Source organism: Thermobia domestica, chromosome 7 (assembly GCF_964235325.1).
Source record: "Thermobia domestica chromosome 7, izTheDome1.hap1.1, whole genome shotgun sequence".
Taxonomy (NCBI): Eukaryota; Metazoa; Arthropoda; class Insecta; order Zygentoma; family Lepismatidae; genus Thermobia; species Thermobia domestica.
In genome coordinates, this window is record NC_137460.1 from 202,880,927 (window position 1) to 202,908,477 (window position 27,551).

Genomic DNA, 27,551 nt, shown 5'->3' on the forward strand with positions numbered 1-27,551 from the left:
TAATCGTGATATTTATGATTTGTACTTTCCGACGAAATGTCTAGTGCAGTCATTTCCAACTGGGTGCTCTTTGCCGTTACAGTTTGCTACTTATATTATCAGTAAACCACACAGGGCTAGAAGAGGATTTTGCAGATTCAGTACTCGTGAAATAATGACCAGTCTTACACTGCCAGCACTTGTTTTAGTCCATTCTGTGTATCTCGCTCCCTCCCCTTCTTTGCTCTACCTGTTCTTTCTGTTCAGGCTATGATCATAAAAGCCTGCTTCTACAATCATACATCAACTAATTGGAAATGACTGTTCTAGAGTCTCAGAAAAGTTTCAGTCATTCTACTCACATATTTCTGTAACCCTGAATGTTCTTTAAACTTCCAAGCTTTCGACTCTCCCCTGGAGTCTTGGCCACGGAGGTTAAAAACAGGAAGAAAAAGAATAGAAATATCAAGGAATAAAATGGAACGGACTTACCAAAAGAAGAGTTGTGTTGTATGAAACACGTCGTTGTCAGGTACGTCTTTTGTCTTCGGATGGAGTAGAGGCAAACTAAAACATCATTTTAGTTCGCATATACTCCAGCCGAAGACAACCGATGTACTTAACAACGTATTTCCGTACAACACAGATTTTTCCTTGGTAAGTCGGTCCCATTTTATTCTTGACTTTTTTTTTTTAAATATTTTTCTTCCTTTTTATCCTCCGTGAGCAAGACTCAAGGGGAGAGTCGAAAGCTTGGAAGTTTAAAGAAAATTCAGGAATTACAGAAATCTGTAAGTAGAATAATAGTTAGAATTCCTGAGCGAGGTTTTACATTGTATATAGTTTCAACTAAATGCTCTTTTGTGATAAAAGGGAAGAAATTTAAAAATTGCTCTTTTCTTATTTATGCTATATACTCGTAGACCAAAGTTCAATGTCTTTAATTTCAAATAGCCTCGCCACAATCGCTACGCGATGCTATATCAACACTAAAAAATCTGTTTTCCACTGCGTATTGAACCAATACCATTTATCTAACCATTCGATTTCATAGGAAAAAGAAACAAATTAATATATAGTTAAATCTTGGTAGATTGTAAACAAGCGAACTATATCCTGAGTGAGTGTTTAAAGTGAGCTAACTTCAAAAAAGTTGACTTTGAGATAAACGAGACTCAAAGTGCTAGTCTCCGTATGATCGCACAGTTACTGCGAGTTACTCAGTCAGGTTTCTTTGTGACGATATGACAGTAAATACCCAGCGGTGCGGAAGCTTTCTTCGTAGCTAGATTTTCACAATTTGGAAGATACCTCTCTTTGTACACCCACTCAAGATTATTTTCTTGCATTCATCAATATCCACAATAATGTACGGAACTTGAATCTCCACTATAATGTTAAGTAAACTTTTTTCCATTATTTCTTAGGCCAGAGGGAAGGCAAAGTAAGCTTGTCAGCTCTTTCGTCCATAACATCCTTAAAGAAGCTGTGCAATCATCCTGACTTGGTTTACGAAAAAATACAAGAGGAGAGTGAGGGTTTCGAAGGCGCTCTCAAATACTTTCCAGAGAAATATGACATGAGGTAAGATATAAGTGAATACTGTTGTATTTAAGATCAACCATTAGTAATTTATAAGAGTAAAACTTTTCATAGAGTCAACTCCAAAGGAAGGCAACAGATAGGTAAAAAAGTTGTAGTAGTACTTACATATATTGACGTTACTTATGAACTATGTAAAAATCATACTTTTGGCTTTATTTGCTTGTATGTAGCACGTTACTACGTCGAAGTTTCCCTTACTTTCTGTAAGCAGTTTCAAGATATGCAAGCCCAAATATATAGTGTGTTCTCGAAGGAGACGTTGCTATTCTGCCAGACAATAGAAGAGATCCAAAGAAGCACGGGTTATATGGACACGGTTTATGAATTTTTTGTAACCCTATATTCCAGTGACATAAATTGATGGACTTTTGTTTGAAAGAAATGAAAAACACATTAATTGATTTTTGAAGAAGGTCATGCCCAAATTGCATTTTGCTATGTGTGTGCATAAGGTTAAAAAAAAAAAGTATTTTATACGAATACTTTTTTTCAGCTGATCCAAATGCTGACCAGTTCTAGAATACTGATTCACAGTTGTTCTACAATTTGGACTCGAACAAAACTCTTTGAAGTGCCTCACAACTACATCTGCCCCATGGCCATACTGTTGATCTTTTTTATTCTAAAGATATGTCGTTAATACAGAACAGTCGGTTTTTGTATATACGTGCATCCTTTCTCGGTGAGTGGCTCACTAGGATTTTTTTATTTCGTATGTGACGAAACTTTCATTATGTAACAAACGTTGGGAAGATAAGTCGTAACTAAGTTTCAGGGAAAATATTTAATTTTTTTGCTTTGTGCAGGAATTTCTATCAGCTAAGTGTTCTGTAGTTCATAATAAAATACATTGTATTTGTTTTTATATTATTCATTGTTCTAGTGGATTTTAAAAAAATGTATTACTTACGTATAATCGTTGTCTATGTTTCCTTGATGTTGATTTCCATAAACATGGGAAAATCTGTATGGCTAATTACATATCTGGAAAATCGGGAAAAATCAGGGAATTCTTTCTCCTAAATTTTGTCGCTACCCTTCATGCAGTTTGTGGTCACCCTGCTGGTGAAACGGATACAGTTGTCCTCCAGAGTCTGCCATATTATTCTTGAAAAGCAAAGCCTTGAAAATATGTGAATGTTCTTGTGTATTGCGCTACATGTCAAGAATTTTTTCTTCTTCAAGCTCATTTGGTCCAAGCTGGGACCGAACCTTCTACAACTCTGCCTTGTGTTTGTGTCCAATGTAGCATGGCACGCTGCCACCATGCGTGTAACAGCGATTGAAATGTACTGGGAAACATACGTAGGCCAGAAATTCGAGGTGGACAGATAGGACGATGGTAGTCTTGTACTGCAACATACATATTGTTATTGCTGTATAGCTGTATGCACACACATATTTGCTTATTCTGTGTGAAGTCAGTTGTATGACATTTACAAGTACAACAAAGCTGACTCCACTGGTGTTCCACACGAACGTAGTGATGTCTTTAGTCATAGTGGGTGTCTACCGTTGGACATATACTGTACTTGAAGCACATGAAAAGACATGTACATGATTAATACGACTCTTTCGTACATCTCTTTATTGATAAGTGCAAACCAAAGCAACACAACAGACACTACACATAGCACTCTCTATTGGTCTAGTCGCTAGCACGTGTCCCTTACATGCACGAGGTTTCGGGTTCGATTCTCAGTGGGAGCGTATTGGAAATTCGAATACGTTACGGTGGCAGTCCACCTTAAGCTGTAGATCCGTTTCATATAGCCTGAGTGTTAAATAGAATACTAATTTCCAACAAACAATAAGAACCTAGGTACATAGTTCCTCTAATGCTAATATATGTCAATCAGGAAACATTTCAGCATCCGCATATTAGCAATACTTTCTGTCTACTTGTATCTACAAACCAAATCGTTAGAAACCTGATATTTCATGGTTGAGGTAGAGAACATGAAAGCAATTGTGTGCTCTATATTGGAAACTTTAAAGAATGGACATGTGTTCATATAATTTTTTTGCTTCATTTGATGTCATCACCTGGCAGAATGAACATATCCTCCCAAGACATTCTGTGTAGAAGAGAAATTGGTTGAAGAGTCAATGGTAAATAAAGATACATCATTAAACTTAAACATAAAGTATACTTTTTAAGTGAGAGAGAGAGAAGAGAGAACGGTACGGAGTGAGAACGGAATATTTGCTTTTCTGGCTTAAAAAGGAGTTGACAAGGAACTTCGAAAATACCAAATAGTAAATATATAGGTTTATACAAAATCAGAATTTTTATTGTTTTCGTTTTCCTTTTTTTCTTTCTAGAGAAGGAGCTGTGAATCTTTCTTCCTTCTTGGAAGTCAATTAATAGTATTCAGGGACTAGAAATATATGGGTCCTTCTGTCTTTCCATCGCTTGTACGCTCTCGCGCCTCCCTTTTTTCATTCCTTTTTCGCACGGTAATATAAACCATAAAGGCTCTCAACCGACCAGATTTTTTTTTTTTTTTTCTGAAAGATTGACGTCTCTCAACAAAATAATCCAACAAATTTTTCTGTCGCTAAAGTTCAATGACCGTTAGGGATGGAAAGTTGAGGGTTGAACGGTGAGCAAGTCAGTCTTTCTCTTTTTCTCTCTCTCTCTCTCTCACACACACATGCATACACTAAATGGGTGACAGTAAATAAAAATGTGCATTCAAGATGCAGAAATACTTGAAAATTTCCATTCAATTATCTATAGAAGCCATCTACAAGTCTTTTGTTTGGGCCACAGGTGCAGTACGGACTACCCTTTCCTCCTATCAATTTTACAATTTAAGATTGAGCTTCTCACGAGAAGTGTAGCCTACCGAAGGACGGCACAGATATTATCGAAACTATTCTGCTACTGTTTCTTTGTATGCTAAAGAAAAAAGTAATTAAACTTTGGCAGAAACTTCTTAAGATAGATATCGACGCCCGCTTATTTCTGTTACTTGCGGACACATTCAGAAAAGCAATTTCGTAAACCAAACTTTGCGTTTTTTTTTTCTTTTTTTTTTCTTTCCTGAGAAGCAATTTAACTCGTCGCGTTGTGCTGAATTACAGATGGAGAAGATTGAAGTTCCGATTACAGCGGCTCAAGAGATCCTTTGAGTCTGAACATTTTGCAAGCGGCTTCGGTTTCGGGGACACTAAAACGCCGTGGGATGGATTTTCAGCAATTAAGTAATTTTTAATTCAGTTGGTCGTGTGTTTTGCTGTGTGGTGTGTGCAGACAAGAAAGCTGTAAATATTTCCGAATTATGAACATTTTAATTGAATCTTAAACGTATATGTGTGTAGTGTGTAGAGAAACGTCGAGTAGTTATCTCCAGACATGACAAAAATTTAGTCGCTTTTTTAAAATTGCCAAGGACAATTTCTTATCCTATGAATCATGTTTCAAAATATTATGCTGTCTTCTCGTAATTTGCATTGCTATCTGGGATAGGGTATAAAACGTAGATATTTCAACAGGGACGTACGCAAGGGGTGGGTTTTGGGGTACGATCCCCTTCTCCCGAAATCCCGATTTTTCTGCAAATTTGGTCTGATTCTAGGAACAAGTTTACAAATTTTAATATAATTTATCCTCAAATTGAATTTGAACCCCCTCCCTTTCCCAAATGCCTTTGATCCCTCCCGAAATAAATTCCTGCGTACGTGCTTGTAATTTCAATTATCTTTTATGAAAATACTGTTCTACACAAAAGTGTAGGGTTTCAAGTCTGAACAATGGGAGCCAATTGTGCTCATTATTATTATTATTATTATTATTATTATTATTATTATTATTATTATTATTATTATTAATAATAATAATACAGTAATAATAATAATACCCTGAAAGGTATGCAAACAACTTTTTAACCTTTGTGAACGTCAGGTCAAGCGTACCGGCACCTTTATTATTAAAAATAAAGGCTATGTATATATCTGTCTGTTTGTTTGTTTGCTTGTTTTGACGAGAAGTGTGAAAGAGTTTGGACGAATAGCTTTAAGAATACTTTGAAGGTGTTATCATGTTGTCACTTATACTGTCGTGATGAGTTGTGTGTTCTAAGATCAGTAGATGGGGAACTAGGTACTTCAGTCTTATTCATATTCTTAAGTGGATCTATTGTTCAGTCTTCTATTTTGGCGAAACTCGCTAACTCCTTTTAAAATTCGATCAAGTATCATCCTACTCCTATAATTCTTAATTTCCCAGTTAATTGTCCTACAACGTACAATAAATTACAATAAAGATTTGACCACATCTTTCGCGTAATACTTCCAAAATCCTTGTTGTAAAAGCTCCTATATCTCCCAGAAATACATTACAATCTTATTCGCGAAATCTTTCCCCTGGTTTTAACTGTTTAAATGCCTCCTTTTCCCATACGGTTCACTTCTTTTCCCATACATCTATTTTGACCTTCGCCATATTATTATTATTATTATTATTATTATTATTATTATTATTATTATTATTATTATTATTATTATTATTATTATTATTATTATTCATAATTTATTGTTATCTTTTTTTCTAATATTTTTGTTTCCAATTTTATTTTTCGAATGTAAATTTTCTTCTTCATTATTCCTTCACTTCCTTGCACTTTTACCGACCCACCCTTCTCATCAGTTGTATCTTTCGCAACTTAATTTTCTCTATCTTCAGCTTCACAATGCTATCACTTGATCCTGTTCCAATATGGATAGTATCTGGACGCTTCATAGGTAACTCCGTGTTATTTATTTTTACTTCTCTTCCTACTTTCTCCCCTTCCTATTAAATAAAGTATTTAGTAAGAGTGCTAATAGTGTATTCTGTTAGTGTGTGTAATTGTGTTTTCACTGTTGTTCTGGTAAGTAATTGATTTTCAATTCCGCTTTGGAATTCCCGTGTCCAACTATCACTTATTATGTTCAGAGTTATGGCTTAGCCGTGTTATTATAATTTTGATTTCTTCATATTTTTGTATAGACGTGTCCAGCCAGAGTTGTCAGGTAAATTGATGGTGTTGGATTGTTTACTGGCCATGGTGCGGACCACAACATCTGACAAAGTTGTTCTAGTCTCCAACTACACACAGACGTTGGATTTATTTGAGAGACTCTGTAGGATGAGAAGCTACCAATATGTGCGGCTTGATGGCACAATGACAATCAAAAAGAGAGCCAAGGTGAGTGATTTTAAAGAGATACTTCAACTTAACGAGTACTGGTTTCACTTCTAAGGTACTCCCTAATCTATGTAGCGGGAGGGCAATAGTGTACGAACCTTTCTTACTTGTAGGACAGTGCCAAAGCATACTCTGTACCAATTCTGTGCACCTTATTTTATTATCTCACATGCTCTTTACCTACATACTGATTTCCAACAACTCATATACATATACTATAACAATATAAGCAAATACTTTCTGTTCCATCTTCACTTAATATCCGCAAGGTTGACACAATCAAAAATCAACCATTGCGTTACTCTCAACAACTTCAATAAAAATTGACTAATTGTCACAGAATATTCACACGTAGCAGCTCCTAACAATACATTATATGCCAACTTTTTAGACCGCTTCCTCTCCTTTCACTAACTACTCAATAGTGAGATCCCTTTTGAGTATTCTTCTATATTTAATTTCTATTATGCTACAAATGCTAGAAGTTTGAGTTCGATTCTTGATTAGAGACTTCCTCATTGTAGAATTGACAAGCAGCACCTTACGTTATTTAATATAATCTTAAATGTAATGTTTTATGACATTCAGAGGATAAAAAATGTTCGACTAAACTGCGAATGGGGGGACATAGTGGCTCAGTTGTAGAGCACTTCTGGTGCGTGGGATACCGGATTCGATCCCCGGTCAAGTAAGTTTGTTATGGACAACATCGTGTCCTTGCTCTTTCTGGGGTAGACACGGCTCAAGCTAACTTTGCACTTTGAAACCGTTACTTCCCGAGCGAGTGAGATGAAAATGAGAGGAAATGGTTGATACTACGCATGCGCAAGATTTGTTGCCAACCGCGATTACCCAAACTTCTCAGTAGTAGATCCTAAAACGTTTATTTAAAAAAAAAAAAAAAAAAACTAGTTTGTTTATTATTGAATGTTTGCCTCTTTGCAAAGCATCACACATCCTCTCCACTATTTTTTCAACTGGTACAATTGATAACAATAGACCATCATTTGTTCTTTCTTTCTCAAAGTAAGCTCTGACATTATATATCATTTCCCTACTTAAGACTTCTGATCGTAGTACTGCTCCCGATTTCTTTTAAAAAAGATCTTTTATCTTCCATATCATAGCGTTAATTAACCAAAGTATAAGAGAATTTGAAATCAATTATTAGAATTAAGAATAACTGAATGTATCAAACACCTGAACGTGCCGGCATAAAAAAAAAAGTATAAAGAACTCATACAAATATATCCACACAATCCCAGATATTAACACACAAAAGAATAGATACACATTGTATTTTAGTTCTACAAAACACAAAAATTCAGATTTATATACACCACTATAATACAATGCTAAGGAATACTGCGTGAAAAACATTCTTTCACCCTTCTTATTTTGACCTTTGGGTTTCAAAAAAAAAAAAAAAAAAAAAAAAAAAAAAAAAACTCCCACACATCTGTTGGTTAACATAACACATGGCACATTTTGGCAATCGTAGCATTCCATTCGCTTAGGGCCTAAAACAAGAGACATGGCTCACTTACCCCTCGAAATAAGATATTTCCGATACTTGTCGAGGTTTGTTCTTTGGCTAGGTTTCGTGTAGTGTGCTGGTAGGTTGAAAATAAGGTGTTTGTTGTTACGAGGGTGTTATTATCGTATTCCGGTTCAGTGTAGTGCGGATAGGCTAGTGTAATAGTTTGTAGGTGTCTCGGTGTGTGAATAAACGTGACTATGAATGTTATAAACTCCAGAGTGAAGCACAAAAAGATCCATTCACAGGCTAGTGAGGTGATTTGGAATGTAATCAAATTTATGGAGATGGAAGCTCGAGAAGGTGCCTTCACAATTCCTGTTGGAAAAGCTTTAGAAAGAACAGCAAAGGCTGTAGAGGTATTGTTACGGACGATCAAAAATATTAAAAAGGAAGGGCAAACAGGTGAAGCTAAGAAAACTTGTTTTGAAACTCCGAATAAAATCCGGTGTTGTCAGAAACCTGTGGTTGGGGTAGATGAGTTTGACATTGATGTTATTCGGAGAACAATTTACGACTTTTATAAAACGAAACACAGAGTTCCTACTGTTTCGACACTGAGGGAAAAGCTTCCAGAATCAATAGGTTTTCAGCAGGGTGGAAAAAAATCATGATTTTTTAAAAAAAATCATTTTTGATGATTTTTTTGATTTAAATCTATTTTTTTTTATTTAAATCAAATCTTTCCCCTGGTATAATACAAGTCACGAACTGAAGAAATAGCATTACGAATTAGTATTAAATGACAATTATGCTATTTAAGTGAAAGTATTGGGGTTGAATTTTGAATTAATCCCCAATCGTTAACGTATATAAATCCCAAACAATGTTTCTTAACAATTTTAAATTACGTTTTTTTTTTTTTTTTTTTTTTTTTTGTAAATTATAGACTTTTAGTCAAGCATCATCCCTATTTATCCTAGGATCATGGTTCATACCTCATTCTCTTCAGAATAGAACGGCCTTTAAAACGGTAACATTCACATTTTCCCTATCATGTTCCTGAAGCGGAAAATTTTGAGAGAAGTCGAGATCTTTTCTGATTTTTTTTTTTTTTTTTTTTTTAATTTTGATCCCCTCTGAGCTCCCCTGTGTTAACGCACAGATCTCAAAATCATCTGGGAAATACTAAGGGTGTACTAAATGTGTGTACAAAATTTCAAGCTTCTATCTTGAATAGTAAGGGCGGGAAACATATTTAATAATGAGCTAAGAACATCCCCACAATACCCCAGATGACCCGGATGTATTTGGTCTAGGAATTAATTCGTGCGGTTGGTATGCACACATTGAAGCTGTAGTACAAACACAAAATACATAAATACCTTAAGAAAAATATTGTCCATCGCTAGCCACCACTTTCGCCCATCTGTCAGGCAATGTACGGATTCCGTGGCGAAAGAAGTCCTCATCCTTGGAAGCGATCCAGTCAGAGACCCATGTTTCGATATCTTCTGAAGAAGTAAACCGCTGTCCAATCAAATCGTTGTTCATGCAATCGAACAAGTAGTAGTCCGAAGGAGCAACGTCTGGTGAATACGGCGGGTGGTGTAAAACTTCCATCCGACATTTTCTAAATAGGTTTTGACCGGTTTTGCGACATGTGGGCGAGCGTTATCATGTTGAACAATAAGTTTATCATGTCTGTTCTCCCATTCTGGTCGTGTTCTGGCCAGAGCTTGCTTCAAACGCATTAATTGTCGTCGATAACGTTCTCCATTCATAGTTTCACCCGGTTGCAGCAGCTCATAGTACACCACACCTTTCATATCCCACCATATGCACAGCATAACCTTTGCACAGTGAATATCTCGTTTTGGTTGTGATGGACCTGGTTCACCTGGTTTCACCCAGGCCTTTTTTCGTTTAGGGTTCTCGTAATGGATCCACTTCTCATCACCCGTAATAATTCGATGCAGAAACCCCTTTCTGCTCTGTCGTTGAAGCAGCAATTCGCAAATGGTTTTTCGTCTTTCAACGTCTCTCTTTCAATTCATGTGGAACCCAATGTGACATCTTTTGAATCATTCCCATGGCTTTCAAGCGTTTGGAGACTGTTGTTTGAACAACGCCTAATGCTGCTGCAAGTTGTTCCTGCGTTTGACACGAATCCTGCTCGAGCAATGCTGTCAATTCTTCGTCTTGAAATTTTTTTGGCTGTCCAGCTCGCTCTTGGTCTGCCAAGCCGAAATCACCACTTCTAAACCGTGCAAACCACTTCTGACACGTTCGCTCAGCTAGAACATGGTCACCATACACTTCCACCAAAATACGATGACTTTCAGTCGCACTTTTCTACATGTTAAAGTAATGCAGCAGGACACCCCGCAAAAACACTTTATCAGGCACAAATTGCGCCATGTTCACTTAACTACAAACTGGTGTTGTTGACGCTTTAATCGACTGCCCTATACTACGAACGATACGCGATGACAGGGGTTTGCAACACCTGTGTGGATACACGGAACTATGGGACGCTCCGTTCGTTGCGCCATCTCTTGTCCACCCGCACGAATTAATTCCTAGACCAAATAATATAAAAATTTCCTCGGACATCCCTATTTATCCTAGGATCATGATTTGTACATTATTCTCTTCAGAATAAAACAGAGTTTCAAACGGTACCATCAAATGTCTCCATCGTGTATCTGGGGCTGGAAAATCACGAAAAAAGGGGTTTTCTGTTAAGAAATATCCCCTTTTTTTACTTTTTACCCCTCTGTACCACCTCTGTTTAAAGGCAAAGATCTGAAACAAATCTGAAAAATACTAAGAGGTGTAGTGAATGAGTGTCCAAAATTTCAAACTTCTAGATGCAAAAGTAAGCCCGCGAAAAATAATATCCCCAAATACCCCAGATTCCCGTATAAAACCGGATCTCAGGTAACAGTTTCCTGAGACATCCCTATTTATTCTAAGATAATGGTCCGTACATCATTCTCTTCAGAATAGAACAGCCTTTCAGATGGTATTATTCATATGTCTCCATCTCAGGCGGGAAAATCGCGAAGAAAGCTATTTTTTGTTAAAAATATCCTTTTTTTTTCATTTTTGCCCCTCAGAACCCCCCTGTTTTCACGCAGATCTGAAATCATCTGAAAAATACTAAGGGTGCACTGAACGAGTGTGCAGAATTTCAGTCTTCTGAATGCAAAATGTAGGCCCGCCAAAAATAATAAAAATAGGCACAACAAAAAATATCCTTTAAATTTATGACATCATCACATCCTATGTCTCGACGCAGAGAGGCGTGAAACCATGTGTAAAGTGCTCTACAATGGCTTCAGTGCTAAAAAAAAAAACGAAGTAAAAGGCTTTATTGGTACTTTTTTAATCGAATAATGGAGATTTTATCCTATCACCTAAAAGTAGGTGATATAATTTAAAAGGTTAAGCGTTGAGGAAAAAGTACAGCAACGCTTGTCAAAGTGATACTTTTTTCCCACAAAAGTTACTGATATTTGGCAGGGGCATATTTTAAAGGAAATTGAACTAGCTTGCGGTACGAAATACATAATTTTTTTTTAAGTTATAAAATCTAAAAAAAAAATTTGAGAGGTGATAGAACATTTCTAATAAGTCCTATTATCTGGGAACAAATATATAGACGCGCACACAAAAAATCTTCGTCTTAAATGTCGATGGTGATTTCCCCGTTGGAATAGTTAACGATTTACAATATAAACCCTATGTTACGAAGAGAAGAAAACAGGATTGCCCTGTTACCCGTTCAAAACGGGATTTTCCCTAATCACCCTCTGTATGACACTTGTTTTCATACTATGCTGTACATTAGGGTGGAGTGAAAAGTAGTGAAAAAAATATTTCAATAGAAATGTTTAATGGCATAGGTACTAAAGTTTTCCTTTAATGTTGTATAACATATATTCCAATTTTTTTGAAATTCTGAACATATCTTTAGGTTGCTACCAGCTGTTTTCTTACTGTCATATTACACGAATAATCGGGCATACAGCAGGCTCATATAAAATAGTGGTTTCCTTCTGTTTGATTACTTCTAGCATGTTAATTGATACAGTTAAAACATAGTTGAACGCAAGTAATGATATATTAAAACTTTCTGAAACATAAGACAAGACCCCCCCCCCCCCAACGGTGTGATAAATCCTTAGACACTGCATTACAAGTTTGACTTTAACCTATTACACTTACTGACCCGTTAACACTTTATGTAGCACTGTAGTCCTTGGCATAATGAGTCTTGACTTTATCTTCGTACGTATGAAACATAAGACAAGACCCCCCCACGATGTGATAAATCCTTAGACACTGCATTACAAGTTTGACTTTAACCCATTCCATTCGCAGACCCGTCAACACTTTATGCAACGTTGTAGTCCTTCTTGGTTTTAAAGACTGGCATAATGGGTCTTGACTTTATCTTCGTACGTATGAAGTCATCCTTTGCTTCTGAACCAATTACAGCCTAAGATGCTTCATTCACTAACTTTACGCATCTTTCTACGGCCTGTGTGTGGCATGGAAATTTGGGGAAATTGAATACTGGCATTTCCCGACTGATGATAAGCGACTGCAATTCTTCATTTGTAAAATTTGTTAAAATTGGGGGCTCTGTGACTTCAACTTGTGGCAGTCAATAATTTCAGTGTAGTCTTGCACATCAAAGTTCAACTTTAGAATTGTGAACTGCCGTACTTTGACAGCAGTGCTTGAACTTCTAAGTTCTCTAATGTGCTTTCTTTGATCCTTTAACATCCCTAACAAGAGGTTTTCAGGGTGGCCGAAATATGCGTTTCGTTGTATCACGGGATCCACAACACTTCTGAGATGTGAAAGTAAGAACCTTGATAGCACTATGGTTTCAAACACATGTTGAGCTACGTCCGTACGGGACCACTTGTTTTTAATTTTGAACCAAAGGGGAGCATACACTTTGACAATGTATTCAGTCACAACAATCAGATTAAATGATGGATTCTCAGTTCCCACATACACTCTCAGTACCCTGTTAGCCATCGTTAGCCACCTTGAATGTGACAACTTGCCAGGGTTTCGATTAGCGAGATCAGCAGAGCAATTTCCTGAGAAAATGGCATGGCACATTTCGTATAAGTATTTTTGATCTGTACTTAGATCATCCGCAGAAATTTCTGGTAAATTACAAGTGATTTTCTGGAAACTTTTAACAGGCAAATGTTCACAATCTTTCAGCATATTTGCAATCGGTCCAGAGAATTCACGAGGTCCTAGTGTGACTCCATCAAGGTACTGAAATAAGTGGCGAAGGGGAAGGCGAAGGGGATAGGAAGGAAGACTCCTATCAGCGTGCCTTGTTCCTCTCTCTTTTCTCGAAGTGTAGCTTGTGTTTTTTGTCGTGCTCTCCGTACTTCTGTCAATTACTTGAGATGTGTCTTCTCTGGAAACTATTTCAAAATCTTGTAAAGTTGCAGATGCAATTGCGGCAACACATCTATCAGATACCCCATACTGATCTGAAACTCTTGCCAGTGTTGGAAGTTGTAATCTCATTTGGTTTCTTGAAGCTTTTTCTTTTGATGTTGAAATGTCAGTTTCAAATGTCTCTCTGTCATCCTCAACCTCATCCTCAGATGACAACAGTTTACCAGTATCGGCAACATAATCAGTGCTGACTGTTGGAACATCAGTAGATGTTTTATACTTTTCAATCCTTGAAGCCTCTTTTCTTTTCCTTTCTTCTGCTCTTCCTAACTTCATTGCCTCAATTTTATCTACGGAACCAATGACCATCTTCCTGGAAGATCTCTGGTCATTAAGAAATGTGTGCTCCTTTGCAAGCACTTTATTTATTTTTTAAAATAAAAAATCCTTTTTTCACCTTTTCGCCCCTCTGGACCCCTCTGCGTTAACGCAGAGATCTGGAAAAATCGAAGAAATACTAATGGATATAGAGAATGTGAGTGCAACATTCCGACCTTCTAAGTGCAATAGTAAGCCTGCAAGAAAATAATGAAAATAGGCACAATAATTTGTTTTTAACTTATGACGTCATCACCCCATGTCCCGACGCAGAAAGACGAAAAACTGTACGAAACGTGTTCTACAAAAATAAACCTAAGTAGAAAGCTTTGTTGGTTCATTTTTAAGCCAGCAATGAACATATTACGCCATCGTTCCATTTGGAATGATATAATTTAAAAGGGTTAAATGACAGAAGTTCAGTGGCTGGTAGCACCCTAAAATTATTCACGAAATTTTATAAAATTTTACAGAGGTGTTTCATTGACAAGTAGTAAACTTTTTATGGGTCTGCCAAATTAAAATTTTCTCTTTCATATTTTCGCTCCACCCTACTGTACATACTGTACATTTGAGTCTCATTGTATTATGATTATCATCTTCCATAATCGAAATAATAGAACAGAAACGGGATTTTACTTATTTTCACTTTAAATTATTTCGGAATTTGATTTAAATCAACGATTTTTATTTAAAAAATCAAGTGATTTAAAACTTGATTTAAATCGTGATTTAAATCAGACTGATTTAAATCAATCCACCCTGGTTTTCAGGGTGGGTGCACAAGCCTTAGAAAAATTCTAATAAAAGATCTTGGGTTTCTGTGGAAAAAGACTAAAACTAACAGAACCGTACTTGTCGAGTCTCAAGAAATTCGGGAAAAAGAATTTTCTACTTGAGACGTATAAAGGAATATCGAAACCAAGCGCGAAATATAGTTTATGTAGACGAATCATACATATTGTCATCTCACGTTTCAAACAAATCTTGGACCGACGACAGCTCTTATGGTCTATTAGCACCAGTCTCTCGGGGTCAGAGGTTAATTATGGTTCATGCAGGAGAGGGAAATGGGTTTGTACCCAATGTATTATTAATGTGGAAAGCAAGTCAGTCTACAGGTGACTACCACAATCAAATAAACCAAGAAAATTATGGAAAGTGAGTTACAGATAAATTAATACCAAATCTCCCTCACAATTCTGTCGTGGTTTGTGATAATGCATCCTATCATAACGTTATTTTGGAAAAAGCGTCTACCTCTGGTTCGACTAAGCAACAAATGATGCAGTGGCTGACAGAGAAAAACATTTCTTTTGATTGTAATATGCTGAAGCCGGAACTGTATAGTTTAATCCAATCACATAAATATAGATTTAAAAAATTTGCAATTGACGAAATTTTCAAACGTCATGGACACTGTGCTTCGTTTACCCCCTACCACCCGGAACTGAATTCAATTGAAAAAATTTGGTCTCTGGTGAAAGGATAGGTTTCGTCACGAAACACAACTTTCAAAATTAATGATGTTCAAATTAGGTTCGGACAAATCGGGAGGAACGAATGGATATCAGTTTGTAATCACGTGAAGCAAATTGATACTCAGTATTGGGAAGCAGAAGGAATTATGGATGAAATTTCTGAGAGGGTCGTTATCAGTCTTAGTGGTGTCGATAGTGATAGCAACAGTGATTCAGAAGAGGATACTGGGGCCGCGGTGGCTCAGTGGTAGAGCGTTCACCTCTGGTGCTTGGGGTCCCGGGTTCGATCCCAGCCCTCGCCAAGTGAACTTTGTGGTGGACAAACACCGTGTGCGTGGGTTTTCTCGGGGTTCTCCCGTTTCCTCCCACTTTCTTCATTCCACCATTTCATTCATCACTCATCATCACCGTCTCCTTTCGCCTAACCGGCATAACCGTGGGACGTAAAACTCAAAGATTTCATTTCATTTCAGAAGAGGATACTGACGGTGACTTATCCGGAATAGAAGAAATGTAGGTGAGTGTTTTCTTTATGTACGCATACACATAGATGAAAAATATTTGAAATTTCATTTCTATTTGTGGAATGCAACGTCTATTATTAATAGTAATGATCTAGATATACATAAATGAAAAGGTACAACGTACGAGTTATGAATAATACCTCAAATTTCTAGATTCATGGCGAATATTTATTTCAGTTGGCAACGCTGATAAGTTCACTTTTCTGCCTCCTAAATCACGGTCAGATGGGAACCAAATCGCGAACAGCATGACGTCACTCAAGTGCAGAGTTGTTGTGCGCCGTGTCTTTTTTTTTTTTTAACTGCGAACGAATCTCTGGTTTACCGTGCTGGTGCGTTACCCAGCCCGAAATACATTACTTATCGGTCCACTTGAATATATTTCACTCTTCGAGTTTCATTAACAAATTATCGTTTGTTTCTGATGGTTTTTGCAAACAACATTGATTATGTTGTGTGTTTTTCTGTAAACATTACAATGGAGAAGAGAATTGTAGTTTTTATATAAGTTTCCGAAACAAAAAAAAAAGTTTTAGGAAGAAATAGATCAAAGGCAAGAAGACATTGCATGCAAACAAATGTGAATTATATATTGCCTATACTTTTCTTAACTGGGAGCTATACTGTTCGGAAACAAAAATGCAACTTCTGAAACTTTCCATTTTGGTCGTCACTGAAAGTTACAAAATTAATTAACCCATCCAATCTCAGCTGTATAGAATGGAATTGAGAAAGAAAAAGACTGTTTCCTTGATTTACCACCTAATGCAATCGTCATAGTGTCGCGTGTTCTAAGGGTTACGTGCTTAAGACTTGTACTTAAAAAGAGTTGCGTGCTTTAAAAGCAATGTAATGCAAAGGCAATCTTATTAGAAATGAAAGTGAAAGTAAACAGATAAATGTATAAATGAACATTGTCACTTTTCAAATGATTGTCACATAAACACAATGAGAGCTCAAAATATAAATACGTCTGAATATTGTTAGAAAACAAGTGAACTCATTAATGTGAAAGTAGTATAGTGGAATCATAGCAAAATTAAAATTAATAAATAAAACAGGTTAAATGAGGGTACATGCAAATTTCCCTTCACCAAAACATTTTATTAAATTGTTGACACGTCAGATTGAAAATTATATCCAAGACATAGTTATTATATATTATGATTTGTAATTTACAATTATGTCAGCTTCGGAAGAAAATCCATTAGCGATAAGAAAAGTATTTTGCTAATGTGACTTTTGAGAAAAAGCAATCGATCATGGTTAGAAAAGGTTATAACACTTACATTGCTCAATCCATTCTCAGAACTTAAATTCTCCAACTAGCTCATACAGTAATTTTGACGAAGATTCGACATCTTAAATTAGGCTCAGTCAAGCACGAAAGGAAGAATAGCTCGAAATCAGACGAAATATTATAACTGCGTCAATGAGATTAATAAAATTATATACTAAACTCTCTTTGAGAAAATCAGGGAATCCTTTTTTGTAAGCCTGAAATTAATGCTGTACGATAATTACGCGACTTATTAAGATAAAACTGATCCTGAATTATACAGTCATCAAGCTGTTCCTTATGATGTTAGCAAGACAACTATTAATGAGATCTCTTTATAACTCTTAAATTTTTAGTTTTTGTCGAACTATAATATTCTCCAAAGGTAAGATATGCATCAATCGATAGATCACATCTAGCCAAACAAAATAACATGCTTCATGGTAAATTCTCATGCGTAGTTTTCGAAGAAACTCGAAAGAAATTAATTGCTATGCAACAATTACATTGATATAATTGTTATGGCCTTAAAACTATATCATTCATCGCCAATCTGATATAGTTGATAGTTTTTATTCTGTTGAATTATTTATTTATATATGCACTGTATATGAAACAGAGTACAAGGTGTATCAAAAGTTTGGGGCTGTTGGCCAGTTCGGCTATGAGTAAACATATGAAAAAAGAAATGAGAGAAAAGTTCTTAGAAATAGGCGGTTTTCATCTAAAATTTTTCCAGTCGAACCATCCGTTTGAACTTCACACTGGTAGGGCGCCCTGTGTTAAATAGAAAAAACAACGTTTGCAATTCAGCAGACTGTTCGAACAGAACGTATAGCACGAGGAAGGTGTATATTTTTGTGTGAGGGGAATCTAGAACACCTCGAATTGTTCCCCAACAATGCTGTATTGTTGGTATGGTGAGGACACAAGGGAACAGCTTGCTGCGCTGGAACATAACTTTTTCATTTAACATAGTGAGCTGTGGAGCCCAAACAACTGATACGGTGGGAAAAATTACACCAACTTAGATAGAAAATAAGCTATTTCCAAAAACTTTCCATTTTTTCGTATCCTTTACTCATAACGAAATTGCCTTTAGCCCAGGACTTCTGATACACGCTGTAGACAATGTTCAGTAGCATAGTATATCCTTTGTTGTTGTTTGATTTCTCTTAATCACAACAGTGTCGCACATCTATGTAATGTAGACACTGAAGTGTTTACACACATCAACACTGAGTGTGATACAGTCCATGTGGTCTGCATTGTTGAGCGCTGACCTCTGGAGTTAAAGTATTTAACTAATCAGGAAGTGGACTGTATAGCGTAGTGGTAAATGCACTGGCACCGTGCGTTAGGAGACTCGAGTTCTACTCCTGCTCTAGTCAGTTTTTCCATCTTTGAATTTAATTAAATTCGCACGTATAGAGGATATACTTTGAGAAGAATTGCTTGTTTCTTACATTTACCATTTACAGTAAAATGTCGCTGTAACGAACACCAGTATAACGAAATGTTGAAGAGTTGCAAAAGTATTTTTAGGCCTTTCCCTTTTTCCCATTTTATATACGTTAGAGCATATAGAATTTCGAGCTTTCAGTACAACAAATGATTTTTTTATGCCAGTATTTAAATTTGTTTTCAAAATATAATTGAAACTCATTTTCTTAAATAATATAAATATTTCTCTTTTAACATTATTTCTATTATTCAGATGATATGATAACCTTTCCATGCATTACGCGATCGGTCGAATAGAATAGCGATTTGAAAGTAGCCAGTAAAAAAAGGTTTTTCCGCATCTTTGAATGTAAGGAATAACGAACTAAGTCGTAGCCAATATAGATTATCGTTATCATAAACTACTAAAAAGTAACTGCAGTTATTAAAGATTTGTTATAATTATGTTTGTGCTCATTTCAATGTACGCGCTCTCCGTAAGAATTGTTTGACACGTACCTCTTTTCAACAAACAATTGCACAGTGAATGGATGGATAAATGCTGAGCGATACACTTCATGCTGCCTCATTGTTTAATTATATATTTCATATTTTTTGTCTGTAAATTAATGTTGAAGTAATGAAAATTCTACAGCGGATATAAAACAGGTGAATTCTTTAAAATTGACTTACTTCAAGCCATATAACAAAATTTCACTATAACAAGTTAATTTCAAAGGTTTCTAGAATTTTGTTATATTGGTATTTTGCTGTAATAATTATTTCGACTACTTTGAATTATCAATTGAATTATGAGTACGTCTCATTTCAAACAGCTTGCAACAATAAACTTGTGATATACCTACATATGTTCTCGACGAAACTGAACTGTCTTAAGGGAGCATATTCCAAGCAAACCGAGCAAAGCGCAACACAGTTCAACTTATTTATTTTATGATCGGTTAAACCTAAACAAGTCAACTCAACCTCATTTAACGATTTAAAATTATTGGAAATTTAAGGGAAAATTAATGCACACTATGATTAATCGAAAGATCCTAATTAATCTATTTTCAAATGTGTTGTTAGAAAGTATAGAGGGAACATTAACAATTAATAGATTCAAATAGTCAAACATCCGAACCAATATTTACAACAATAATTTGAATAGGAAGAAATAAATATAAATATTTAGATATACAGACTGATTCAAAGCAACACCAAAAACGTTTCGGAGATAATTTCTGACACCAAAAAAGACAAAAATATATAGACCAACCTAAATGTGGAAATGTTTCCTTTTGGCGCTATGTCCAGCCGAAAATTTGTCGGAAAAATGTTAAAACAGTCATTAGTAGAGAACAAAATGTCGGATCGAAGTCGAGTAAAAGGGAATGTCCATTATCTTTAGTCGTAGATTCCGGAAATGAACACACAAGGGTGACCCCTGGAGAAACTGGAGAATTCTTGGGATATTTTATCAGAAAATAAATGAAAATAAACAATAGTGAAGTTGAATATTTCAATCAACAAAAATAATGGACATTCCCTTTTACTCGACTTTGATCCGACACTTTGTTGTGAAGTTATGGCTATTTTTGCATTTTTCTGACAAATTTTTGGTTGGAAGAATGCATTCCTTTACTCAGGTTGGCCTATATTTTATGTCTTATTTTGGTGTCAGGATTCATCTCCCGAAGGCTGTGGGTGTCGTTTTGAAACACAATGTAGATAATTCTTGAATTTAATTTTTGTACTTCAGTTGTACTAGGATTTAATATTTTCTTTCAACTTGACATGTTTTTATATATATGTATGTATACAGGGTGGAAGGTAACTCCACCGAAAAACTTTCGGAGATGTTTCCCTATAAAGGGGCCCATAGACGATCCACGGTTTGTGCAAACACTGTGTTTGCGCAAGCATTCGGCCATACACAGTTCAACTGTTTGCACAAACTTCAGTTCAATTTTGAGTTTGATCGCGTAAACGTGTCCACTGAAGCAGCTTGTTTAGCGATAGTAATTGCTTGTGCTTTGGAAGCGGAAAGACCCGCGAAACCAAAAAGGAAGAAAAGGCTGTGGATGAAAGAGTGGTTCAAGAAACGGTCTAGTTTAGTCACCAAAATTTAAGAGCCAAGCTTGAAATAACTTCAAATGGATTCAACTACATTTGGTGAAATAATGGAAATGGTTACACCTCTTATTCGAAAACAAGATGCAAATATGAGGTATGCGATATCTCCCGTGCAGAGGTTGTTTGCCACTTTGCGTGATCTTGTGTGCGGAAACACGTACGAGGATTTAAAATTTGAAACAGCCATTGCACTCCAGACGCTTAGACAAATTATGATAAAAACATATGAGACCACATTTTTCAGATTCCTGTTTTTATAATCTTCACTCTTTACCTTCCACAGTTCAGGTAAATTTCGATAAAGTTCATTAAATTATCGCCAGAATTCTTGAATCCTATTCATTGACGTCATAGCACAAGGAATAAGCGTTTGTAGACTAGGTCTACTCGGAAACAAACCTCATGTTTGTACAAACATGCCCATACACGGTCCACGTGATTGCGTAAACATGCTCGTGTAAACAATTTTCGAACGAGTTAGATGTGAAAAATGTTTGCACAAACGTTTGCGCAAACAGTTCATACAGCACTATACACTGTCAAACTGTTTGCAGAAACCCTGGACCGTGTATGGGTCCTATAAGAAATGAAAGAAAAAAAGTTCTAATGAACATGGGTCGAAAAACGTCTCCTTTCAGAGTTATGAAACGCCGAATATTCGAAAAATCACGTTTCGAAACGCCCTGACTTAGAAACTATAGGATCTATCCCAAGCGGTTTAAGGAATTACACAGGAACTAGTATACGCTCTATCTAAATATCCATGTTTTACCATCCTCCGTTATCGGCGAAACGAACTTAAAAAGGAAGTTGAGGTATAGGGATATTCCTTTAAGTACTAATGGTGCGTTCGTTTCGCTGGTACCGGTGAATTCTGAAACGGATATTTAGACAGAGCGCATACTAGTTCTGTGTGATTCCTTAAACCGCTTTGGATAGGTCCTATAGTTTCTAAGTCAAGGCGTTTCGAAACGTGATTTTTCAAATATTCGACGTTTCATAACTGAAAGGAAACGTTTTTCATTAAAACTTTTTTCTTTCATTTCTTATAAGGAATTATCTCCGAAAGTTTTTCGGTGGAGTTACCTTCCACCCTGTATATGTATATATGTATGTGTGTATGTATGTATATATGTATGTACCGTATGTATGTATGTATGTACAGCGTGGTCCGGAAGTGGGCGTACTCCTAATTGGTGTTCTCTGACGTTTTAGGTTTTACCCACATTTGTTTGGTAACGTTGCTTGACATTGTCTGGCAACATTGCCATCCATATTCATTTGTTTTCTGTTTGGTAACACTTATTTGCAGTGAAGTTGGAGTAATCAACAGTTTGTGATCAAACTCCATATAGCATTGAACAAAGATTGGTTGTTGCGGTTTGGCTTCGCGAAAGGCGTTACGCAGGTGACACCATGGAAAGTGTTAAAGCAAAATTTACAAACTGCTTTGGTATTAATCCACCAAGAAAGGCAACAATATTTGGATGGGAAAAACATGCATTTGCTACAGGCAGTGTGAAAGATCTTCCTCGAGGCGGTCGACCGATAAAACGGGGGGAAACGTGCCGGGAAATGGAAGTATCAGTGCAACAGTCGCCTTCAAAATCAACACATAGAAAGTCTTCGGAGCTTGGTATTCCTCGGACCACCATGATCAGGCACATGAAAGATCTAAAATTGAAGGTTTACCGTCCAATGCATGTGAGTGAACTGGGTGACGCCGACATGCAGAAAGAGGCATGCAGAACTCTCTTTAAGGCGTTCCCTTCCAAACGATCCCGTGGTGCAGTTCTCTTCACAGACGAGTGTGGTGTAAGGAAAACTCCTGGTTTTACAAGGAGATGGAGAGAAACCCACCACACGTGATGGTGTGGGCTGGAATGAGTGCAAAACACATTTTTGGGACTTACTTCTGCGAAGACAATGGACGTTCTTACCTGGAGATGCTTAATGAGTGGTTGGTCCCTCAACTGGAAGAAAATGGTATCAAAGACACTGTTGTAATATAGCAGGATGGAGCACCAGCGCACTTCCCGATTCACGTGCGCAATTACCTGAATCAGACGTTTCCTGGCCGCTGGATTGGAAGAGGTTGTGCATCTTCACCAGCTCCCTTTGCCTGGCCTCCAAGAAGTCCCGATCTGACAACACCAGAGAATGTATCTTGGGTTTCATAAAGCAACAAGTAAGAAACACTCGATATCACACAACGCAAGAATTACGAGCAGCTGTGGAACATGCCTTCACCCTCGTGACTCCGGATTATCTCTGCAAAACATCTGCGAGAATTCGGCGCAGAATTCAGCTGTGTTACGACGTGGATGGTGATCATACCAATGTTTATGACTCTTAAGACTTCAAGGTAACTGTGTACAGACATTCTACCATGCCTAACACTATACTGTGGAAACTAAAAGGGACCACCCTGTATGTATGTATATTTAAATGATTCGAAGATTTATATAAATATACTATGTTCCCATTTATTTTCTAGTACTAGAATAATTTTAAAAAGTAACATTTTAAAATAATGTTCTTTTTCCTAAGGTCTAAGGACTGAAAATTTACCACTATGACGTATGAGTCCACAAATCAATATAAATATTCCTTAATAATCATGTCTCGATGATGATGAAAAGCAGGTATTGTAACGTATATGAATAAATTATTAAATACAGGTGTGTAAGTGGAGTTCATCATTAGGTAACGTCTTTATTAATTCAGCATTAAACAATCTGTTATTTTACTTCGAAGTACTAATTTTCTTAGTAGTTGCGTAGTTACTGGATAATGCCATTTTGTGCTAAGTTCAAAGAAATCTGAGAAGTTCAATTCATTAGTGGTACAAACAAGAGACGAGAGAGAGAAGAAAGACACCTACATTAGGAAAAAATAGCGTCCTCTAAATTAATGTTTCTCGATTAATTTACAAACTATTATTCAACTTAAATTTCGAAAGTAATTTGTAATATCGATTTAGGTCTCCCCTCTGATCTAGTGACCAGCGCGTGGAATTTGGCACGTCTTTCCAGGTTCGACTCCCGATGGGAGAGCATAAAAAATTAATTTCGTAATTATTCACATTCATTTAAAGAGCATAACTGTGAGATATTATGTTTCATTTCTAATATCGATTTTTTAAATATTAAATAATAATAATCACATTTTCCTTTTCTGCAGGTGGTGGAAAGATTTAATGATCCTTGTAGTCCTGACTTTATCTTTATGCTGAGCAGCAAAGCAGGGGGCTGCGGATTAAACCTCATTGGTGCTAACCGTCTTGTGATGTTTGATCCCGATTGGAATCCTGCCAATGATGATCAGGCGATGGCAAGAGTGTGGAGAGACGGACAGAAAAAGCAGTGTTATATTTATCGTTTACTTTGTGTAAGTTCTTTACAAGTAATTCAATGTTTGTTTCAAACAAAAGAATTCTGAAAGACTAATAACACTATTTGTGTTTCATACATAACTAATTGAAAAGCAGCTAGTGACTATGATGATAGTATATGCTGATCCTGAATATTCTTTTTGTTCTTTGTGTGTAAGTTTATGCTTTTGCGTCAATTTTTTACTTTTTTTCTCTCTGAAACCATTGTCGAGATGATATATATCGTCTCTCCCCCTTAAATATAAACAGAATGATTTCAAAGAAATGTCAGTCACGGGAGGACATAGGGGATGCTATACATATATTTTCTGTCTAATAATTTCCGTGTGAGAGGCACTTAATTGATTTTTCATTTGAAATTGTACAACATTCCCGAAATACTTATAGAAAATATTGTAATTGTTGTAACGGTTTAACTCATATCTCCTACGAAAGGCAATGGAATGGACTTTCGAGCGGTGTACAGTACTCCGCAATAGTGTCGATTGAAGAAAAAGGAATATAGGGTTATTTGAAAAATTTCCTTGGAAAATTTTCCCGTTTTTTATGACTACTTACGGATATTGGGTTGTGCAGAAGGTAAAGAATATATATATATATATATATATATATATATATTTTACATGAAACCATGAAAGAAAAAAATACACGTCCAACCCTGTTCAAAAGGTGTATTGGCACGTGTTGAATCCTCTCTGCTGTGCAACGTTTTCCCTTCAGGCGAACTACTGGCGATCGACTAGATAAGAGTCTTGAAGGCCATTATGAAGAAAAGAAGAAAGAAAATTATATGCTTATTTCAGGGATAGAACAAAATAAAAATAGTTTGTTTATCTACTTCTTGGCGTTGAGTGTTTCAAAATCGTTCAAAATGTCTTTTCTAATTTCCATAAAAAAGAAAGAAACATATAATTACACTTATTAAACAAAATAAAATATTTCAGTCTAGGCGATTCCAAGTGCTTAGGATTTTTTTTTCTCGTGAACACTTTATATCTTCAAACTAATATTAGTCAGGAACAAAACAATCTTCAATAAACATAAAAATCGTACTATAATTTTAGCTTAACATTAGACTACAGCTTAACATGAAATTCGAATCATAAGGTCCCACTGAGAATCGAATCCGGATCTTTTGCGCCGAAGGTGCATACCGTAACCATTCTACTTTGCATGTTTGCTTTACTAACGTGGCAACATTACAAACAAATTTCAACTTCAACCAGCAAGATGGTACAGCAGTTAAGGATTCAGCCAAACGCTAAGGATGGCCATACAGTGGATTATTTATTTATTTATTTATTTATACATATTTCTAGTCATTGCCGGCAGCTATGGTCTTAAGGCCGTCACGTATGAGTGATGACTAGACTTCGGATTTTTGCATATTTGCATGTTTTATTCCTGACGTGATATTGATATGCTCTTTAAACAGAAATTCGTTTCATCTGTTTTGGGATAAAATAGTAGAGTTTTATAGTGCATATATTTGCATATTTCGGAGGTTAGTGCATGTTTATGTCGTTATTGCATATAAATGCATATTTTTAAAAAAACTACCAAATTGATAATTTTTAATGTACAATAACTTTCGTCATAAATGGAATTCCAAGTTTCTAATATAAGTAGACTCAAGACATTGAAATGATTCATTGTTGTTGTCGGTTTCGAATATCTTCCAAGGTCATGTAAAATGAGAATAAGAAAGGGGTGAGTGATTCATCCTCCCGGCAATGATGTTGATTGACATTTTTTTTTAATTAAATAGAAGATATTTATAAATAACGGTGTCAAATCACCTACAACAAAATTTCCACGTCACCCATCTCGGAAGTTAAAGTTGCTACCGTTGTGTATGTGTGGATTTGAAATTGTGTGGTCCTGTGGCAGGACAAAATTACCGAAAAAAAAATCTTCTAGAAAATGTCTCCTGAAACAGGGTCCATTTAGTTGTAGTGCAACATTTTCAAACTGAATTTTAACTTGCTCAGAATTTTGTCCAATTTTTGTCCATTTCTGTCTAACCTAGAACAAATTTTGTACGATTCAAATTAACAAAGGGAGAACATTTCAAAAATTGGACCACTTTGATCACCTGTAGTGCGACATCTTCAAATTTGAAATCTAACTACGTCAGAATTTTGTTCCTTTTTATGTACCCAATATTTTTTGTAAAATTCAAGTAAAAGAGGGAGAACCATTTCAAAATTAGGCCACTTCGATCACCTGTAGTGAGAGATCATTAAATTTGAAATTTAACTAGCTCCACAATTTTGTCCAATTTTCGTCTATTTTTGTTCACCCAAGACAAATTTTTGTGCCATTCAAATGAACGAGGGAGGCCTACTTCAAGATTTGGCCAATTTACCTGTAGTGCGACATGTTCACAATCAGAATTTTAAATAGCTCATAATTTTGTCAGATTTTAGTACATTTTTTTTACCACCAAGAAAAATTATGTAAAATTGAAATAAACGAGGGACGATCATTTGAAATTTTGGCCACATCGATCAGTGTGATGCTCAAATTTCCATTTTAACAAGCTTAGAATTTTGTCCAATCCTTGTACCACAAACAAAACATTTTGTACCATCCAAAGAAACGAGGAAGGTCATTTCAAAATTTGCTATTTCGATCACCTGTAGTGTGACATTTTCAAATTCGAATTTTAATTAGCTCAGGATTCTGTCAATTTTTGTACATGTTTGTACCACCAAAAAAACTTTTGAACGCTTAAATTAACAAAGGAGGATCATTTCAAAATTTTGGCCACTTCGTTCACCAGTAATGTAACATATTTAAATTCTAATTTTAACTAACTTAGAATTTTCACTGTTTATTTTGGAGTTTTGTACCATCAAGCTAGTTAAAATTCAAATTTGAAATGTCTCACCACAGGTGAACAAAGTGGCCAAATTTTCAAATGTCCGTCCCTGGTTTATTTGAATGGTGCGAAATTTTTCCTGGTGGTAAAAAATGTTCAAATATTCAACAAATTTCTGAGCTAATTAAAATTCGAGTTTGAAGATGTATCACTACAGGTGATAGAAGTGGCCAAATTTTTAAATGAACCTCCCTCGTTCATTTGGATGGTATATATCTTTGTTGCTGGTTCAAGAATGTAAAAAATTGGACAAAGTTCTAAGCTTGTTAAAATTCGAATTTGAAGATGTCACACTACAGGTGACCAATGTGGCCAAAATTTCAAATGGCTCTCT

At 36.0% G+C, this 27,551-nt stretch overlaps 1 protein-coding gene across 1 annotated transcript in view; it reads left to right on the forward strand.

The window, feature by feature from the left end:
• Window positions 1-27,551, forward strand: part of okr (DNA repair and recombination protein RAD54-like okr) — an 87,303-nt gene that overhangs the window by 43,655 nt on the left and 16,097 nt on the right. Inside the window, exons 9-11 of the mRNA XM_081765795.1 lie at window positions 1,407-1,563; window positions 6,581-6,779; window positions 24,123-24,329. Coding sequence (XP_081621921.1) covers window positions 1,407-1,563; window positions 6,581-6,779; window positions 24,123-24,329 — 563 coding nt within the window. The remainder of the gene's footprint in view (window positions 1-1,406; window positions 1,564-6,580; window positions 6,780-24,122; window positions 24,330-27,551) is intronic.